We start from the raw sequence: 19854 nt of genomic DNA, 5'->3' as shown, positions 1-19854 counted from the left end.
GTAAAGTCCTCTCAGGGTCATCTGACATTGCATGTGTTTGATTCTATTGTATATATTTTTAAAGTTTATATGTCTCTACAAAAAGCAAACAACTTTTTGAACACTAACATGAGATGAGTGAGAAACAGAAAAAAACTAGAGTAATTCTACTCCACTGAAGCAATACTTCTGAGTTTAAAAAAATGGAACACAATTTGGCAGTGTACATTCAAGAACACAAGTTGACCTATTATATATATATAAGGATAAAATGTATTTTTTCCGTTTGTCATCATTTAACAATCAGAAAATAAATTCAAGTTACAAAGCTAGGCAACCTATCTATAACAAGTCTCTAATTTTCAAAACCGAGTAAACTGACCTACCTGTCATCAATACTGTTTTGATAATATATATGCAGCAGTTTGTCCTTGATCCATGAAATTTGTTTTGCAGCTTCTTTTCCCGCCTCTGACTGTAATGAATATTTCTTGTATATCTGTGCAAGTCCCATCATAGCTTCTTTTCTCACTCTCCACTAAAAAATATCGCAGTTTTAAAACTCAAAATAAACTATTTTTAAATATTATTTTAAAAGAAAAACATCTCTTGTCAAATAAATAATTCCTTTTTCCTTAAAAAAATGAAATGCTGATTCTAATTTGTGTTAAAAAAATGTTTACTGCATTCTATTAAATTTACTAAAAAGTTCTATATTTATCATTATATCTGCAACTACCAACATTTTCATCACCATTCATAGCTAGCATGTGAATAAAACTAATACCTGAGTAAGCAACAAACCCTCTGGACTTTAATGGGTAATATTTCTAATATCAAACATTTTTTTCTTCAAGGAACTATACTGAATACCTACCATTATTTTATGGCTGCATAGGGGGAAAGCATGTCACCAAATGAGAAAAATAAAATCAGGAAATGACAAAATGTGATAGGTAAAGTTTTCCCTCGGCTTGCTTGCTGTTAATGTTATTTAGGATACATTAAAACAGTTTTAGAAGTTTACTGAATAATGAAACGTGGTTAACTGGAATTTCAAAAATGCACAAGGTTGGAATTTAGTGAATTTGCTCACAGTCTTCAAGGGTTCTAATGAAAAGTGAGCAACTTGACAGGCTGAGGATGATTGAATATTTTTCACTTTATTCCACAATAAATTTTGAATTCTGTGTTCCACGTTTTTCAAAAAATATTTCAATATCTTGGAAGGATTTCATTTTTTATTTACAAATACTAATATAACAAAGACAACAAATGATACAGAAAATACCGTTAAAATAGTTGTAAGACCATAGACTGAACACAATCCACAGTACTACAGTGCAAGACTATGGTTTGATTTTTGGTCTCTATGTATTTTGTCATGCCCTAGGAGAAGAAAGTGGACTAAAATGAACACTCCATTACGCTATGATGCAATACTCCAAAGAACATAGTTTGTTGTCTACTTGTCTTTGACAAAGACACATACTATGGTGTTACCAGATAGTTCACCAATAACCTTTCAATCACAAGTAATTTTTCTCTTCAGTTTTAACTTTTTTTTAAACCATCAGACTTCAAAATATTTTAAAAACTGGAAATTTCAGATGAATAAACTTTAAACTATCAACGGTAAATGTTTTTATATTACTTAATAGTTTTTATAATCTGTTCAAATGAAAAATTTTAATTCAGGTGTTTTTAAAAACCAAAGTTATTTCTTACCTAAAAACAGAAGGCTAAATTTATTACAAGATATTTGAGACTAACACTACTACGATTAATCACTATTAGAACTAATCTACATGTCTTACCCGTTTGTCCAGTGTTCTCTCTCTTACAAAATTAAGTAGGTGATCATTCACAAGCAAAAGATCTTTTTTAGCAGCAGTAACTATGGATACAATAACATCATGCCTAATGGCTTCTTCAGGGTCATGTGACCTTACTTTAAGATATTCTGAAAGAAAAATACTATAATTAAAATGCAATATTTATGCAGCTTTAACTGTATTTAATTCCCTAGAGACTGCTTAAAGAAATATGACTAAAGTCAGCCACATTTTACACTATTTCAAACATCAAGTATAAAGTCACTGAATTCATCATAAGGTGAGATGAACTGCCAGTTATTTAGCAAACTTGTTACTTAGAGTACAGTATATATAATAATTATTCCACTATTAGTCTCTCAACTCCCATCTATAATTAGAAGTTTTTTATTTTTGTTAATAGTTCATTCATTCAGATATACAGATTAAGATTTTCTTTCCCAGGCTACTTCATGGTATCCCTAACTGGTAACTATTTCCTCTGCCTGATCACCAATATTTTAAAAACAATACAACGGGGAAAAAAGCTCAGAATCAGTAATAAAATACATAATCTTTTTGCCAGGACAGTCATTTAATCAAATTTGTACAAAATTTATAGCAGACCAGAAGTCATTGCACCTTGATCACTGTTCAGTGATCAATGAAAAATGAGTCATCACAAACAACCACCATTAGTACTACTGGCAGCAAGCTGCGGTGCCATGGACAAAGTCCAGAAATAATGAAGTCCTGACTTCAATTTACAGAGGCTTTGAAATTTGAAAGCTATACCTCTCAGGGTGTGTGTGATTTTTCCTTAAAAAAAAAAAAAAGGATAATTTGGCTAAAGCAGGTAGGCAAACTACAGCCTGTGGGCCGGATCCGGCCCCTCAGGGCTTTGGATTCAGCCCATGGGATTGCCCCCCACGGTGTCACAGGCCCCGAGCCACTCTCAGAAGCGGCCGGCACCACATCCCTAAGGCCTGGGTGGGGCTCCGTGCGTTGCCCTTGCCTCCAGGCACCGCCCCCGACAGCTCCCATTGGCCAGGAACAGGAAACTGCGGACAATGGGAGCTTCGGGGGAGGTACCTGGAGGCGTGGCAAGGGCAGCACGCGGAGCCCAGTGCATGCTGCTGCCACCCCAGAGCCACTTTAGGTAAGTGGAACCGGGCTGGAGCCCGAACCCCTCCTGCACCCCTCCCTGCCTGCACCTCGCACCCCTCCTGCACCCCAACCCCCTGCCACAGCCCGCACCCCTCCTGTGCCCCAATGCCCTGCCTTGAGCCCCCTGCCACACCCCGCACCCCTCCTGATCTGAGCCCTGTCGCACCCCACACCCTCCTGCACCCCAACTCCCTGCCCTGAGCTCCCTCATGCAGTCTGCACCCCTGCCCTGAGCCCCCTCCTGCCCTCTGCACCCCAAGCCCCTTGCCCTGAGCCCCCTCCTCTGCCCCAATCCCTTGCCCTGAGCCCCCCTCCTCTGCCCCAATCCCTTTCCCTGAGCCCCCCTCCTCTGCCCCAATCCCTTTCCCTGAGCCCCCCTCCTCTGCCCCAATCCCTTTCCCTGAGCCCCCCTCCTCTGCCCCAATCCCTTTCCCTGAGCCCATTTCTGCACACCACACCCCAACCCCCTGCTCTGGCCCTGCATACAATTTCCCCACCCAGATGTGGCCCTCAGCCCAAAAAGTTTGCCCACCCCTGGCCTAAAGTGATATTTTCTAAAAGAATTCACCTAGAAGACACTGTAATGAACTAAAGTCAGTGACACAGTATTCAAAAAAGTTCTCGTCCATAGTTATAAAGGTTGGAACTTAAAGATATTTTTCTATGACTCAGACTTAATTTGGGGGGGGGAACCAATACAAATGCACTATTCTCCATCTCTCAAAGCGTTCCACAGTGCAGGCCAGGAAGCCTAGTACAGACATGAAAGCAGACAAAAGTCAACTCAACCACACTTCCAGGACAATAGAAGGAACACAGTTAACCTTTTGTTTAGTAAAAGACTGAAAATAATGGGCTGAAATTTTAGGTGAAAGATTTCCTCAGCTATATTTGTGTTATTTTGCTCTGCTTATCTGAAACACTTCATACTGTATTCTGTGAAGATCACGGAAGCAGTGTGATTAGGTAGTTATTAATTACTGAAAATACAAGCATAATCTGGTCCAAAATCTTAAATTCATCTTCGTTGATATTTATCAGCTTTTCCATTTTTCATTCACTGTAAAAATATACTTAACCAGCACATTTCAAAACCGCATTTTTCACAAATGTTGCAAGCCACAATAGTAATCAGATACCTAATTCTGCTATTACCCTTGAGAACAAGATAAAAAATCCTGAAGAATATTAATCATAATAAAAAACTGGTACCTGTTAAATCTTTTGCTAGATCTGGATGGTTCATAAGGCAGTGGCTAGCAAATTTCACACATTCAAGCCGGATAGGTACATGGATATCATTAAACCTGTTTTAGGAACAAACACTGCATTTAATAAATCAAGATGTATGTGTAACTCAACATTATTTTATTTCATTTCCATCAAAGCACTGAAAGAGTGATAGTCCAAGACTGATCTTAAACTAGGAGAGACTCTCTCACACATTTTCACTTAAGACTAGCACCTTCCCACTTCCTGTCCCCTTGTATCATGCAATCTTGTATACATACAATTAAGTTCTATGTCTTTGATTCTATCTCTAAGGGCTGCGGATTCAGTTGATGAACTGATCAATAGGATTAGACTAGAGGTTTTGGGACATAGGGCAAAGTGTTCCAGAAACCACTATCTGCTTTTACATTTAGCTAAGGCAGCATGAAGCAACCCAACTTAAGTGAACACAAAATAGATGTAGCTGCTTTCTAGCCCTTTTCTTTTCCAACTATGTCTATGTTTCTCATGTATGGATGCATGCATAAAATAGATGTCCTTAATTTTACATTGATAATTTGATTGGTCTTGCAAAGTCTCATTTAAAAAGGAAACGGAGATATTTCCTATATACACACAGTTAATTTATTTGCCCTTTACTAATGGAAATATCTTCCCCTAATGAACATGGAAAACTCCCACCAACACAAACAGCAGTTATTTATGGGTAGCAGACATTGGTTTAAAAATATATATGGAAATGGTGGACAGTGGACCATCTAAACATCAAGTATTTAAATAGTAATATGAAGAATCACATGGGTTTCACTAAAAAAAATTAGTTTCCTAAATTGTCAATCCCAATCTATTCCTCTTTGAACTGAATAATGTAAGGCAACATTAATAGGCTTCTATATGAATCAAATGTAACCTAATAGGAATCTGTTTAAAGATGGACCACTTTAAAAGTAGTTAAAACTTCAAAAAAAAAAAAGTCTCAACAGAAGCATATGAACATTTGACAATACAAAATCTAGTCTCATGTTTGATTTTGATTGGCATTGTGCTATAGAACTATCCAACTTTAAATTACTTCGTAATATCAAATACAAATTTAATATAAGATACTATACAAAAGGAATTCTTTGGAAAAAAATCAAACGCCTTGTCCAATATTTTCAAATTGTCTAAACTAAAATTATCTAAATTAAATAAATTTAAACTTGCAAATTTTTAAAAATATAAATTCAAGATTGTGACAACACAGCACTAAAGTCATTTAACATATGAAAAACTTGTAGCACAATAAAGACTGCATTTGAATGTAATAATGCTATACAAAAAAAAATTAGCACATAATTAAGAAAACAGAAATATAGAATTACACTATATTTGAATGAAAATGGATTTATAAAAGGCTTTATTATAAAATGTAACTTTACTGGTTATTTTTTCAAATGTCTAAAAGATTCTACAAAACAAATATTAAGTTTTCAAATTTGTAACCTTCTTAAAACAGCCACTGTGATTAGTTGATGACAGAGTAATAACACATCTTCATTGCTATTTTACTTTACAATGAAGTATTTTCTGCTAGGCCCAATTCGCATCTAGTATTTTTTTTTTAAATATAATATGCAAATATGTTTGATAGTGTCTTCAAAAACAATTTGAGTCAAAACAATCCTTCTACACTGAAATTTTCTAAACTTTTTATCTGTAGAAAATTTCTCTGAATACTGATATTTTATCATTTTAATATGATGTAATAATATTTGCAGTATGAACTATTGCCCACTTGCATTAATTTACAGGAATTAGCACTGATCCGACATCAGGTACACTTTCACTACAGTCTTTAGACCAATACTTTTAAACACAGCAATTATTATTCAGTAAGATACAAAACAGTATAAGAATACAGTATATAGTATACAGTATATAAAGTCTCAGGATCACTTAAATATAATCTACTACCACCAATGCCATCTAATGTTATTTTAAAAGTTATAAACTCATTATTTCACAGTTTTATATATCTGAAAAAAGTAAAATAAAAGGCTGTTATCTTGGCAATGGCAGTAAAGAAATTTACTGTATTAAAATTATATTAAAATATATATAAAGAAAAGGGCTGGTTTATAATTATGAGCTCTATAGAATCACAGATGTAATATATTTAATATTATCTGTGTCATATTTCAGAGCAAGCAGCAGAATAGAATTCTTACTTATGCATAGATTATACTTATTTTAAATAAAGGAAATTTGTAAAATGTTGAATTATACTTCATTGTTTATCCCTGTGGGAAGGGAACTAAAACAGTGTATACCTCCCCAAGTAGCACTGCCAAAGTGGTTTGTTTTGAGATGCCAACTCTGAATCCTTTGCCCCAAACATTTTTGCTAGTAGTTTTACAACCTGCAGGCGTTCTTCATTGTCATTGCTCTGGAAAATGAACACATTTTTCAAAAATAAAAACTGTATAAATGATTTTTACATATTTATCTTACATTATATACATTTATCTTCAGAAAAATTAAAATGCAGATTAAAATATACAGTTCTGATATACAGCAAACTGTGTTTCAGAGAGATAAGACTATTAATCATGGAGATGGGGAAATTAATATAGAAATTAAGGAAGTTCAAATAAAGATGCAATGTAGAGTGCCCCAATAATACAAACCTGTTTAAAGAATACGAGGCTTATGTAAATTATTTCAATCCTCATTAACAGTTTGCTAATAATTTTTATCTGTATTTGTTAAAAACTAACAGAAGTTAGGCATACTTATACAACCAAACTTAAGCAGATAATGAATGAGGTAAAACACAACATTAAAACACAATTTAGAATACTGTCTACAAGTATACTATAAAAATGTTCTAGATATCTCCTACTGTTGATATAATGAGAACCTGAGCAAGGAGTAAGGTTCACTGCCCCTAAGCTTTTATGGAGTCATCACTGAAGGCTCTTCAGCATAAATTTTCAAAAGAAATAGTGATATAATGCCTCAAATTTTTGGGTGCCCAACTTGAGAGACACCTTGAGGCCTCATGTTCAGAAAGTGATGAGCAACAAACTTAAAAAATAAGGCAGTTTTCAAACGCTCTCTCAAAAGTTGGGTCCCCTAAATTGAGGCATCCAAACACTCTGGTTACTTTTGAAAATTTAGGCTTTTATAATTTAATACTTCCCAAAACTACAACACTTCCTAAAACTAAGCTTTTAGTTGGAAATTAAATTTGCTCCTACACAGTTCAAAATTATATTCTAGCTAAATATTCCAGTACTAATTTTCATTCCCACCTGTTTGAAGTACAAAACATATCCTTTAAGTTGAAAATATACTGTAGAGATGTTGTCACATTTGTTAGCTTTCTATACATTTACAATTCACCACACAATGACATGCATATTTTTGCATAAAGTAAGAAAACATGAAAAAGTTCTCCCTTGGCTACACTCGCAGTTTAATGCCGCTTCTTTGCCCCTCCACAGTCATTAGCTGGGCACTCCTGGCTCCTCCCACTCTCTTTCCAGCTGATATAATACAAGGGGAGTCTTGAAGCAGGAAGGTACTGTTCCACTATCCTAGACATCCTTATCGTATCGGTCCAACCCTGTTTGCCTCTGTTGGAGTTAGCCTCCATCATCAAGAAATGAGGGCAAGGTGGTCTTCGTTAGCATTCCCTAGTCTGACTTGGTGCCCTGCTGTGGCTGGTTCGATACACTCTACATATCAATGGTTACTGTGTGGGGAAAGCACAGAAAGTTGCGCTTGCCCCAACTTGGATGGCATCTCCTAATTCCAGCAATACCATTTTAAAGGAGTTCTGGCCACTATCAAATGTCCCAATCTGTACGGAGGGACCACTACACTCTCCAGCAGTGGCCACTCATGTCACCTCCAGCTACTCAGGAACAGGTTGAAAATGTTTGCTGCACATTTATTTTCACACAATTTTCAAAATCTGAAAATATTTCACATATTTACAATGAACATGCTCAGCTCTGCAATGTAACTATAGTTCTAAGAAATAACCATATCCAAAATATGTTGCTCATATAAATACTGAGCATTTCACATGAGAATGGAGACAGCCCTTAGCTTGAATACTGTATTTATTTGGTAACAGAATAATTCAATATATTTTACTTCTAAAATTAACCAATAAATTCTCTGGTTATGGTTCTCATTTATTATTAGCAAGAACTGGCAACAAAGATGTGTATTTATCTGTCCATTTTTTCAGATGACTGTTCCAGTTCCAAATTTGCCATTCTATTATGTGGTAATAAGGCAGATGGCGGCAATATTTTCAAGAAAACTATTTTTCAGTTTCTGCTCTTTTAATCAGTTTATAGGACTGTCCGTCCGTCACTGGCTTCAACAAGTTCCAGGACTACAGCATCTTTTCCAAACTCATGCCAAGAATTTGTCTACTTGTGCAATTTCCTGCCTAACCACCTGGACAAAAAAACAAACAAAAACCAAAGGTCTGCACAGACTAGTACTATGTGCTACAATCTGTCTATTCATATGTGCATATCTGCTTTCCTTGCAGGGAGAAAAGTCATGCATACCACCATACACTGAAGCATCACTCCTGATTATGCCATATAAATTTCAGAATCTGACCGACACTGGCAAGTCAGGTGCCAGCTCTTGCCAAGACTGGAGGCATTAGCTAAAAACTAACGAATTCGTATCTGGAGACCAGACCAGTTCAGCTGTATGTTAGTTTTACTCAAAACAGGTATTATGTCTTATAAGAATGTATTTAGGGTTTAGACTACACGAAATGCCTGTAAGATGCTGCATGCTTTAGTCCCACATGTAATGTCAGTATTCCATGCTATAAGAAAATATGTAAGTTTTTCTTTATAAAACTTTGAAAATGTTTGCCATTAACTTGTGAACTCAGGTACAGGAATCGGCCCCCCAATCCAGAAGGGCTATCAAAATCAGATGGGCCATCAAGTAACATCACAATACAAAAGGATTGATTAATGGCCCTATCACACCTTGGAAATGCTACATGCAAGGAAGCTCATCCTGTGGGCTTGGAAGCTGAGTGAAGGAAATAAAACAAAGGCTATGGTTACAGTTGAGAATTTACAGTGGCACAGCTGTAACGGATGAAGCTATGCCACTGTAAGCTCTCTAGTGTAGATGGTCTAAGGCTATGTCTACGCGATCACTTTTGTCAGTGTAAAGAACCATCACTTACGTTCTTGTAACTGTTGTTCTTCAAGATGTGTTATTCACGTCCATTCCAATCAGGTGTGCGTGCGCATGTGCACAGTAGCCAGAAGATTTTTCCTCGAACAGCAACCACAGGCTCGGCCCAGGCGCCCCCTGGAGTCGCGTCTTCATGGGACCCAATATATAGCAATGCCACCCCACCACCTCCTCAGTTCTTTCTTGCCAGCTACTCAGACAGAGGAGTAGGAGGGTGGGTTTTGGAATGGACGTCAACACATCTTGAAGAATAGTTACAAGAAGGTGAGTAACCATTCTTTCTTCGAGTGCTTGTTCATGTCGATTCTAATCGGATGACTCAAGCCCAAGTTCAAGAGGCGGGGTTGGAGTCGTCTACTGATTGGAGCACTGCTCATCCAAAGGCCGCATCGTCTCTGGCCTGCTGAGTAATAGCATAGCGCACGGTGAAAGTGTGAATCAAGGACCATGTCGCTGCTCTGCAGATTTCCTGAACCTGCGCCAGGAACACTGTTGATGAAGCTTGTGCCCTGTTGGACTGCACAGCAATCAGGGGTGCAGGAACTCCCGCCATGTTGTAACATTCCCAGATGCAGGATGTGATCCACGACAAAATGCATTGTGATGACAGAGGCAGACCTTTCATTCTGTCTGCCACTGCCACGAATAACTGGACTGATTTTCTGAATGGCTTCGTTCTCTCAATATAAAAAGCTAGTGCCCTGCGGACATCCAGAGTGGAGTGTCTGCTCCCTGCCTCTGGAATGCATCTTAGGGTAGAATACTGGGAGAAAGATGTCCTGTTTGATGTGAAACTGCGACACCACCTTTCGAAGAAAAGCAGGATGAGGTCTGAGCGGCACTTTGTCCTTATAGAACACAGTATATGGGGGCTCTAAGGTTAGGGCCCTGAGTTCGAACACCCTCCTGGGCGAGGTTATCACTACCAGGAACACCACCTTGTAAGAGAGAGAGAGGAGGGAGCATGTTGCCAAGGATTCGAAGGGTGGTCCAATTAGTCTAGAAAGGACCAGGTTCAGGTCCCAGACTGGGACAGGCTGTTGGACGTGAGGACATAGCCTGTTGAGCCCTTTTAAAAACTGGCTGGCCATAGGGTTAGCAAACACCGAGCGGCCCTCCTCCCCCAGGGTGAAAGGTGGCTAAATGCACCCTTATTGATGACAACAAAATCCCCTGCTGCTTCAGATGGAGGAGGTAGTCCAGAATAAGCAGCACTGGGGCCAGTGTCAGGCATGAATGGAGCTGTGCCGACCAGACTGAAAATGTCTTCCACTTGACAAGGTAGATGGCTCTCGTAGAGGGTTTCCTACTGCCAAGCACGACTTGTCTAACGTATTCTGAAAAGGAAAGCTCAATTGGGTTCAACCATGGACCTTCCACACCATGAGGTGAAGTGAATCGAGGCTCAGATGTTGAAGATGACCATGATCTTTCATCAGAAGGTCAGGGAAGAGTGGCCAGCTGACTGGGGCTTCCATGGACATGTTTAGTAGAGATATGTACCAGTGAGGTCAGGGCCATGCTGGAGCTATCAATATAACCTGAGCTAGTTCCCTCCGGATCTTGAGGAACATCTTGTGAACAAGCGGTATGGACAGAAAGGCATATAGGAGACAAAATCTCCCCAGTAGAGGAGAAACGTGTCCGCTCTGGAGCCCGGGCTGTGGTTCTGGAAGGAGCAGAACTGTTGGCGTTTCCTGTTGTGTCGCGTGGCGAATAGGTCTATCTGGAGAAATCCCCACCTCTGGAAGATTGAAATTGTGACATCCAGATGAAGGGACCACTCGTGGCCATGAAATGACCTGCTGAGGTGATCCACCAGCTCGTTCTGTACCCTGGGAAGGTACGACACTTGCAGCTGTATTGAATGTTCTACATAGAAGTCCCATAGCATGAGGGCTTCCTGGCACAGTGGAGAGGAGACTCTGTTGGTTGAGGTAGAACATTGCGGTGGTGTTGTCCGTCATGACTGATACACATTATCCTGCTACGTATGCCCGGAAGGCCTGGCACGCTGCTCTCAGCTCTCTGACGTTGATGTGGAGAGCCAGATCTGGCTGCGGACTGGTGAAGGGGACCCCATATCATACCTCCTGAAGGTCAAGCCACCACAGGAGCGAGTCGAGGACCAGGCGAGGTGGGGTCACTAGTCTGTTCAGGCTCTCTCTGGCCGGGCAGTATACTGATGCCAGCCACGACTGAAGAGGTCGTACTCTGAGCCTGGAATGCTGCACCACATTAGGCACAAGCCGCCATGTGTCCCAGAAGCTTCAGGCAGTTTCTTGCTGTTGTGGTGGGAAACAGGCTGAGGCTCTGAATGGTATCTGCGAGGGCCTGAAACCTCGCTTAAGGCAGGTATGCCCTGGCCTGGGTGAAGTCCAATATTGCCCCTATAAATGCTATCCTCTGGACGGGGGGACAGAGTGCACTTTTTGCTTCATTTAAAAGGAGACCCAGGTTGACGAAGCTGGCTCTGATAAACTTGACCTGAGCCTTGGGAATAAAAGTCTTTGGCCCTGTGTTCCTCAGGAACCTCCTCCACTGCCCCAAAGATAAGAACAACTGCACTGCTTGGATAAGGAGTTGCTCATGAGAAGGGTACCTAAAGAGGGACTGGGAAGGGGGTGGAAGGGCTTGAGGGCACAGAATTGGATGGAGTATCCCCTCTTTACCGTGCAGAGCACCCATCAGTCCAAGGGGATATGGGACCTCTCCTGTGCCTTCAGAAGGCATGCTTGGGGCCTGAAGACGGCTTCAGTTGTCCCAAGCTCTGGCCAGAAGGTTGACATGGCCTTCTCCTGCCACTTCTGATACACCTTCTGAAGCCATCTTGGTGGTTCTGCTGATCAAGTCTCTGGGTAGGCTGCGGGCGGAAGTGTCTCCGCTGACTGGAGAGCATACTGGGAATTGGTCCTGCTTTGAGCAGGGGGTTGGACTAGATGACCTTCTGGGGTCCCTTCCAACCCTGATATTCTATGATTCTATGATTCATACAGAGGCCCAGGGACCTGAGGGTGGCTCTGGAGTCCTTCACACTATTTAGCCTTTTGTCTATTTTCTCAGAAAATAGAGAGTCTCACCCTCGAAAGGCAGGTTCTGTATCGTTTGTTGGACCTCAAAGGGGAGACCTGATACCTGGAGCCATAACTCTAGTAGCAGCATCTGCCGAGTCCACTGCTGCTTGCAAGGATGCCATGAAAATCAACCTCCCCTCCTAGACCAAAGCCAAGAACTTGGCCCAGGAGTCCGAGGGGAGCAACTCTGTAAACTTAGCCATCGCTAAGCAGGTATTGTACGCGAACCTGTTGATGATGGCCTCTTGGTTGTAGTCCCACTGTGGAGTATATCTTCCGCCCAAAAAGGTCAAGCTTTTTTGCGTCCCTATTCTTGGGGGAAGGGTCTTGGAAACCTTGCCTCTCTCTCTGGTTTGCAAAGTCCACCAGAGAGTCAGCTTGTAGGTGGGTGTATAAATGTTCATAGCCTTGGAGGGCACAAAGTACTGTCACTCATTGCGGTTGGTGGTAGTGGGACCGGGGTCTGCCACAGGGTCTTGGTCGCGTCCATGATGGTTTTAATGAGCGGTAAGGCTATACGGGAAGGGCCCCAAAGGGGCCAGAATGTCTACAATCGAGTCTGCATCATCCGTAACTTCTTCTCCCTTAATGCCCAGACCCTGTGTAATCCAGGGCAACTGCTGCAACAGCCTGGAGTCTTCCAGGGCTGAGGCAATGGTAGCACCTGCGAGTGCCTCATCTGGGAAAGATAACGACGAGGCCACTAAGGGAGGTGGTCGCTCCCTTCCATCCCGACCAGAGAGATGACATGAGCCGATGGGGACAGTGATGGTCTGGTCTTGGTGCCAAGAAGAGTGCTGGTGCCGACATCGCCCCCGACGTTGGTGCCGGAAGCACTCTCAGGTGGTGTGTTTGCAGCATGGTGGTCATCGACTTTGGTGTAGACAGTGTCGATGACGGCGTCAGTGCCAGTGCCGTCGCAGGAGCCGGTGCCACAGTTGGTGCCAAGGGCGCTGTCGGCTTCGTGACCTGAGCCACTGGCACCTTTGGTGCTAAGGGCAGTGCCAAAGGGGGCACTGCCATCGGCAATGTTGATGCAGATGATGGCATCGACGCCGGAGGTAGCTGCTCGACCGCTGGACATGGTGTGACAAAGGTAGCAGACACTATTGAAGCAGCACCTGAGCGAAAGTGTTGGCTCCGACCCTGGGCTTGGTGGAAAGGTCATGATGTCCAGAAGGGTCACTGAGCTGGGTTCTGCCATGAGGGGCCCACTGCCTCCGTCGGGACCTCCTACGGTGCCTGGAGGATGACCTTCTGCTCCTGCTATAGTCAGAGCGGTAAGAGTCTGACTCAGAAGCCTCAGAATACAAGGACCAAGGCACCTCTTGACGTGGAGCATTGGGAGTCCCAGGACCGACTTCACTCCCAAGATGGAGGCACTGGCATCTGTGGTTGCCAAGGCAACGGAGACTGGCACAACATCATAGCTGGCTTTCCTTTAGACGCACAGGACAGAATGGAGCCTGTGGTGCTAATGCTGTCTCCTGTCTGGGGGAGTGGGGGCGGGAGAGAACAGCACTGTGAGTCTGAGCAGGTCCTGCACTGCCCCAAACTTTTCAGGAGTCGACAGAAGCGGCAGGCTCTCAGAGGGGTTCGGCGAATGCAACTGGCCCGGATTTGACTGCCTCGCCTGGGCAGAAGTCGACAAGGCCACCCCTTGCATCTCAAAGCCGCGGCTCCCCCTGTAGTGCCACTGATAGCTGGTCTCTGGGTCTAGGTATTGGGGATCGACCCCTTTCGACTCTCTTCTTCTTCTGCACTGGCGACTGGGATCTGTGCCAAAGGTTGGAGTGTCCTCGAGACGCTCAATGCCGGTGCCGAGGCTCCTCGGGCACGTCTTTCTTTGGCATCTGGTCCCTCGAAGAGGGTGCTGGTGTGCCCCTCACTGAAGACAACATGCTGGTGGTAGGGTCCCTGGCACCGGGGTCCGACTGTGGTCGAAGACCTGCCTCCATGAGGATGATTTTAAGCTGCTGCTTGCTCTCTTTCAGGGTCCGAATTCACGACAGATTTTACAGCAGTCTTTTTGGTGACCTTAGTCCAGACACCATAAACAAGAGGTTTGAGAGTCACTCTTACGCATGCGCTTCACACAGTCCTTGCAGGTCGTGAAACCCAGGGATCGCAGAATGCCCCGAGGGCAGCAAAGGAGGGGGGAAACGGGGGGAAAGAAGGACCCGTAACAGAACCTAAAACTAATTAACTAGATAAACTATACTAACTGACTAAACAAGAAGAATACAATGAGAGTCAAGTGGCTAAGCCACTTGCTGGAGCAAGAGCCAGGTAAGTTCCAGATACCGTCACTGCCGGTAAGAAGGAACTGAGGGGACAGCAGGGATCTGTATTGGGCGTCATGAAGATGCAACTCCAGGGGACGCCCAGGCCAACCCTACGGCTGCTGCTGCTAGAGGAAAAAAATCTTCTGGCTACTGTGCACGCATACACACATGATGGGAATCAACATCAACAAACACTTGAAGAACAACTTATGTCACTAAAGGGTGTGAAAAACACATACCCCTGAGTGACAAATTACACTGACAAAAGGACCAGTGTAGATAGCGCTATGTCAGCAGGAGAGCTTCTGTCCTGTCGGCACAGAGTGGCTACATGAGAGATCTTACAGTGACACAGCTGCATCAGTATAGCTGTGCCGCTGTAAGCTCTCTAGTGTAGACCAGGGCTGGGTGGTAAAATAGATTGGAGAGTCTAAAGGCCGCCGGTGATTTCATGGTATACCTGTTGTAGTGATCTAGGAGTTCACAGCTATTACTGGCTTGGTGAAATCTAATTATAGAACACACTACCAGTCTGGGGTGTCTGCCCTGTTTCTGATAGTCTGCCCTGAGGTACGCACTCATGGCAGTGAGTCACTCCAGACAGCAGGGCACTGACATATATGTAGTTGACGTCTCTTCTTTCAAGTAATCTGGCTTTTATCGGTCATTATCTTTACAATAAGACCTACAAACTACTGCCTCAATTTGGCCACTTTCCTAGATGTCTTATTTATAAACCTTCATTCTTCTCAATGTTGTACAGAGTGGCAAACTGACTTTCAAGAATATCAATCTGGTTCCTCAGGTGTTCAGCTAGACAAAAACACAGTTATCATTCCCATATCAAGGAATCTCAATTCGTGCTTCCCACTTCACGATACATTCATAAACCTAACAAATGCTGTATGGGAAGAAGGGCAATGAAAGAACATAAAAATACGACATTTAAATTGTCCACATCAAAAAACTTTCACCACCAGCATCTATGGTCCAATTGAGGGAAACAGCATTTGCATAGTCTGCCACCAATCTAAACATTCTGGAAAGATTTTTCTGAAACTTAATATTAAAAGAAATGTTTCCACTGAAACTTCAGTGAAAACTAGTATCAAACATATTCCTTTGAAATGTATGTGACCAGAGCCGTTAAAGGGAACATGCACATTATACAAACGTGCATTCAGGTCTTTTGGGCTTCATGTAGCACATCCTCACTATTTGCAGATTAACTATGGCAGATTATGCACACAGGCAGAAGGAATGTCAATGGTGCAAAATATATGCCCAATCCTCCAGTCAATACCAAAAACAACTTTGAAAGGACTACATCACTGCAGTAAAGGAGACAAGAGCAGCCATCTATGCCTCCACCATCAATTAGAAGAATTAGTTAGAGATGGTGGAGTTGCTAATATGATGAATGCCAGTGAAAATGAGGTAGGATCAGAGGCTAAAACAGGGAAACAACAAGTTAAAAATACTTAGACAAATTAGATGTCTTCAAGTAACAAGCCTGATGAAATGCATGCTAGAATACACAAGAGGCTGACTGAGGAGATATCTGAGCCATTAGCAATTATCTTTGAAAAGTAATGGAAGACCAGTGAGATTCCAGAAGACTGGAAAAGAGCAAATATAGTGCCAATCAATAAAAAGGGAAATAAAGACAACCTGGAGAATTACAGACCAGTCAGCTTAATTTCTGCACCTGGAAAGATAATGGAGTAAATAATTAAGCAATCAGTTTGCAAACACCTAGAAGATAATAAGGTGATAAGTAACAGTCAACATGGATTTGTCAAGAACAAACCATGTCAAACTAATTGATAGCTTTCTTTGACAGGGTAACAGGCCTCATGGATGGGGGGAGGAAGCGGTAGACATGGTAGATCTTCATTTCAGTAAAACTTTTGATACTATCTTGCATGACCATCTCATAACCATACTAGGGAAATGCAACCTAGATGGAGCTACTGTATGGGTGCATAACTGGTTGGAAAACCATTCCCAGAGACTAGTTATCAGTGGTTCACAGTCATGCTGGAAGGGCATAACGAGGGGTCCTGAAGGGATCAGTTCTGGGTCTGATTCTGTTCAATATCTTCATCAATTATTTAGATAATGGCAGAGACAGTACACTTATAAAGTCTATGGACAATACCAAGCTGGGAGGGGATGCAAGTACTTTGGAGGATAGGCTCATAATTCAAAATGATCGGGACAAACTGGAGAAATGGTCTGAAGAAAACAAGATGAAATTCAATAAGGACAAATGCAAAGTACTCCACTTACGAAGGAGCAATCACTTGCACACACACAAAATGGGAAATGACTGCCTCGGAAGGGGTACTGCGGAAAGGGATCTGGGGGTCATTGTGGACCACAAACTAAATGAGTCAATAGTGTAACACTGTTGCAAAAAAAAAAAAAAAAGGGAACATCATTCTGGGATGCATTAGCAGAAGTGTTGCAAGCAAGACATCAGAAGTAATTCTTCCACTCTACTCCGCACTGATTAGACCTCAACTGGAGTACTGTGTCCAGTTCTCGGTGCCACATTTTAGGAAAGATGTGGACAAACTGGAGGAAGTCCAGGGAAGAGCAACAAAAATGATTAAAGGTCGAGAAAACATGACCTATGAGGGAAGATTGAGAAAATTCAGTTTGTTTAATCTGGAAAAGAGAAGACAGCGGGGACACTTAACAGATTTCAAGTACATAAAAGGTTGTTACAAGGAGGTGGGAGAAGAATTGTTCTTCTTAACCTCTGAGGATAAGACAAGAAGCAAGAGGCTTAAATTGCAGCAAGGGAGGTTTAGGTTGGACATTAGGAAAAACTTCCTGTCAGGGTGCTTAATCACTGGAATAAATTGCCTAGGGAGGTTGTGGAATCTCCATCATTGGAGATTTTTTATGAGCAGATTAGACAAACACCTATTCGGGATGGTCTAGATAACAGGTGACTGGACTAGATGATCTCTCAAAGTATCTTCTAGTGCTATGATTCTATGATGCTAACTGAGTTTGGCCCATCACACTTGCTCAAGCACAAGGATTCCTAAAAATATCAGAGAACAACCTGTGAAATGGACCCAAAACTGACAAAAAACTACTGATTAACAACTATCCCCACTATGAATGAAATTGTTAACGCTTCCTTCAGAGAAACATGTCTGCCAAAGACCTTGGAAAAAAAGCAATAGCTCACCAATCCTCAGAAAACCACCACTCTGGCCTTAAATGCTATCAAACTATGAAATCTTATTGGGAGCAATTCCTCCACATTAGTGAGGAGTGTAGTGAGTGCTACATGTGATTGTACGGAGTGCTTTATAATCATCATCAGGGACCGTGGTACCACCTCTTAGTCTTTTAGTGCCAAGCGTTTCTGAAGATGAACAAAAGGCACAGATGTTGGCACTAGGTGCTTTGGTGCTGGATACTTCAAAGTTGATGGGAGATGAGCTGCTTGTGTAAGTGGCGCTGAGACTGTTCAAATATCAATTGGCACTAATCTGGCCCTTGAACTGCCTCCTAGCTTGGACCTACTCTGCGTCAGCGAGGGAGATCTACATCTTCCAATCACCCTGGGAACCACGCTCCTTTTTCCCCTCTCGTCTGACAACTGAGCTAAGGAGGATTCAGAAGCTCTTGTTGATTCCACAGCTGAGGAGTAAGACTTTCACCAGTCAGTGGCTGTGGAGCTTGGGGTGGACCTATGGCTTACCATCACTATCACTGATGTTATCTGATCCAGTCTTCTTCCCCTAGAGCTCAGGAGAGGCTCTCATGGATCCTTCAACGAGGAAGAATTTAAGGGCTGATTCCCTTGCTTTGTGTCCTTTTGAAACAAGTGGCATATTGAGCACTTGTTTGGCATATTTGCGTCACAAAGGCAAAAGAGGCACTTAGTGTCCATAGTTAATGGGGACAGCTGTCTTGTAGGTTGGACAGGATTTAAATCCTGGAGACTGACTGCTATATCAATTCTATATAGAGGTTTATATTGCATTCATCATTTATATTGCAATCACCACCTTCCAGTAGTACATTAAGCAATGTGACTTCACATCTGTCACATATTGTTTGTTCTCTCATCCTCTCCGCTCCACCTCTGCTTTACGACTCCGGTTGACCTTCCAGGTTCTGGCATTCGGCTTCTGTCTCTTTTTAGTCCCTGAAAAAGCTCATTTCCAGTCTCAGACTGCCCCCAGAGAAAGTTCTCTCTCTCACACTTACGGGCTCTTATTGTTGAGCATTCCATTCTACCAGAGGAGCTTAGTTGTTAACAACTTCCTTAGTCCCAGAGTTTTAGACGATCTTTTAGATATTCACAGAGTGATTCAAAAATAAGGACTGAGACCTTGAACTGGATTTGAAATCCTATGGGAAGCCAGAGTAGAGAGTAGAGGACAGATCTGATATGTTTGTGGTAGATTGTGTTGCTGCACAGTTGTGAACAAGTTGGAGTTTCCTAATGACGAAGGTTTCATGCCCAGGTATAGAATCATAATCATAGAATCATAGAATATCAGGGTTGGAAGGGACCTCAGGAGGTCATCTAGTCCAACCCCCTGCTCAAAAGCAGGACCAATCCCCAATTAAATCATCCCAGCCAGGGCTTTGTCAAGCCTGACCTTAAAAACTTCTAAGGAACGAGATTCCACCACCTCCCTAGGCAACGCATTCCAGTGTTTCACCACCCTCCTAGTGCAAAAGTTTTTCCTAATATCCAACCTAAACCTCCCCCACTGCAACTTGAGACCATTACTCCTTGTCCTGTCCTCTTCCACCATTGAGAACAGTCTAGAACCATCCTCTCTGGAACCACCTCTCAGGTAGTTGAAAGCAGTTATCAAATCCCCCCTCATTCTTCTCTTCTGCAGACTAAACAATCCCAGTTCCCTCAGCCTCTCCTCATAAGTCATGTGTTCCAGACCCCTAATCATTTTTGTTGCCCTTTGCTGGACTCTTTCCAATTTATCTACATCCTTCTTGTAGTGTGGGGCCCAAAACTGGACACAGTACTCCAGATGAGGCCTCACCAATGTCGAATGGAGGGGAACGATC

The 19854-nt window shown here is 42.3% G+C and overlaps 1 protein-coding gene across 8 annotated transcripts in view; it reads right to left on the bottom strand.

Annotated features, from left to right (window-relative positions):
- The window catches only part of PDS5B (PDS5 cohesin associated factor B), a 257931-nt gene that overhangs the window by 97789 nt on the left and 140288 nt on the right, over positions 1-19854 (bottom strand). For all 8 annotated transcript variants that reach the window (XM_073341612.1, XM_073341603.1, XM_073341640.1 and 5 more), the window contains 4 exons: positions 6506-6621; positions 4173-4267; positions 1797-1942; positions 366-517 (listed from right to left, as the gene is read on the bottom strand). In XM_073341612.1, coding sequence (XP_073197713.1) covers positions 366-517; positions 1797-1942; positions 4173-4267; positions 6506-6621 — 509 coding nt within the window. The remainder of the gene's footprint in view (positions 1-365; positions 518-1796; positions 1943-4172; positions 4268-6505; positions 6622-19854) is intronic.

The sequence above is a fragment of the Lepidochelys kempii genome, chromosome 1, assembly GCF_965140265.1.
Source record: "Lepidochelys kempii isolate rLepKem1 chromosome 1, rLepKem1.hap2, whole genome shotgun sequence".
NCBI lineage: Eukaryota > Metazoa > Chordata > Testudines > Cheloniidae > Lepidochelys > Lepidochelys kempii.
The sequence above is the reverse complement of the archived record's forward strand: the minus strand, read 5'-3'. Positions and strand labels throughout refer to the sequence as shown.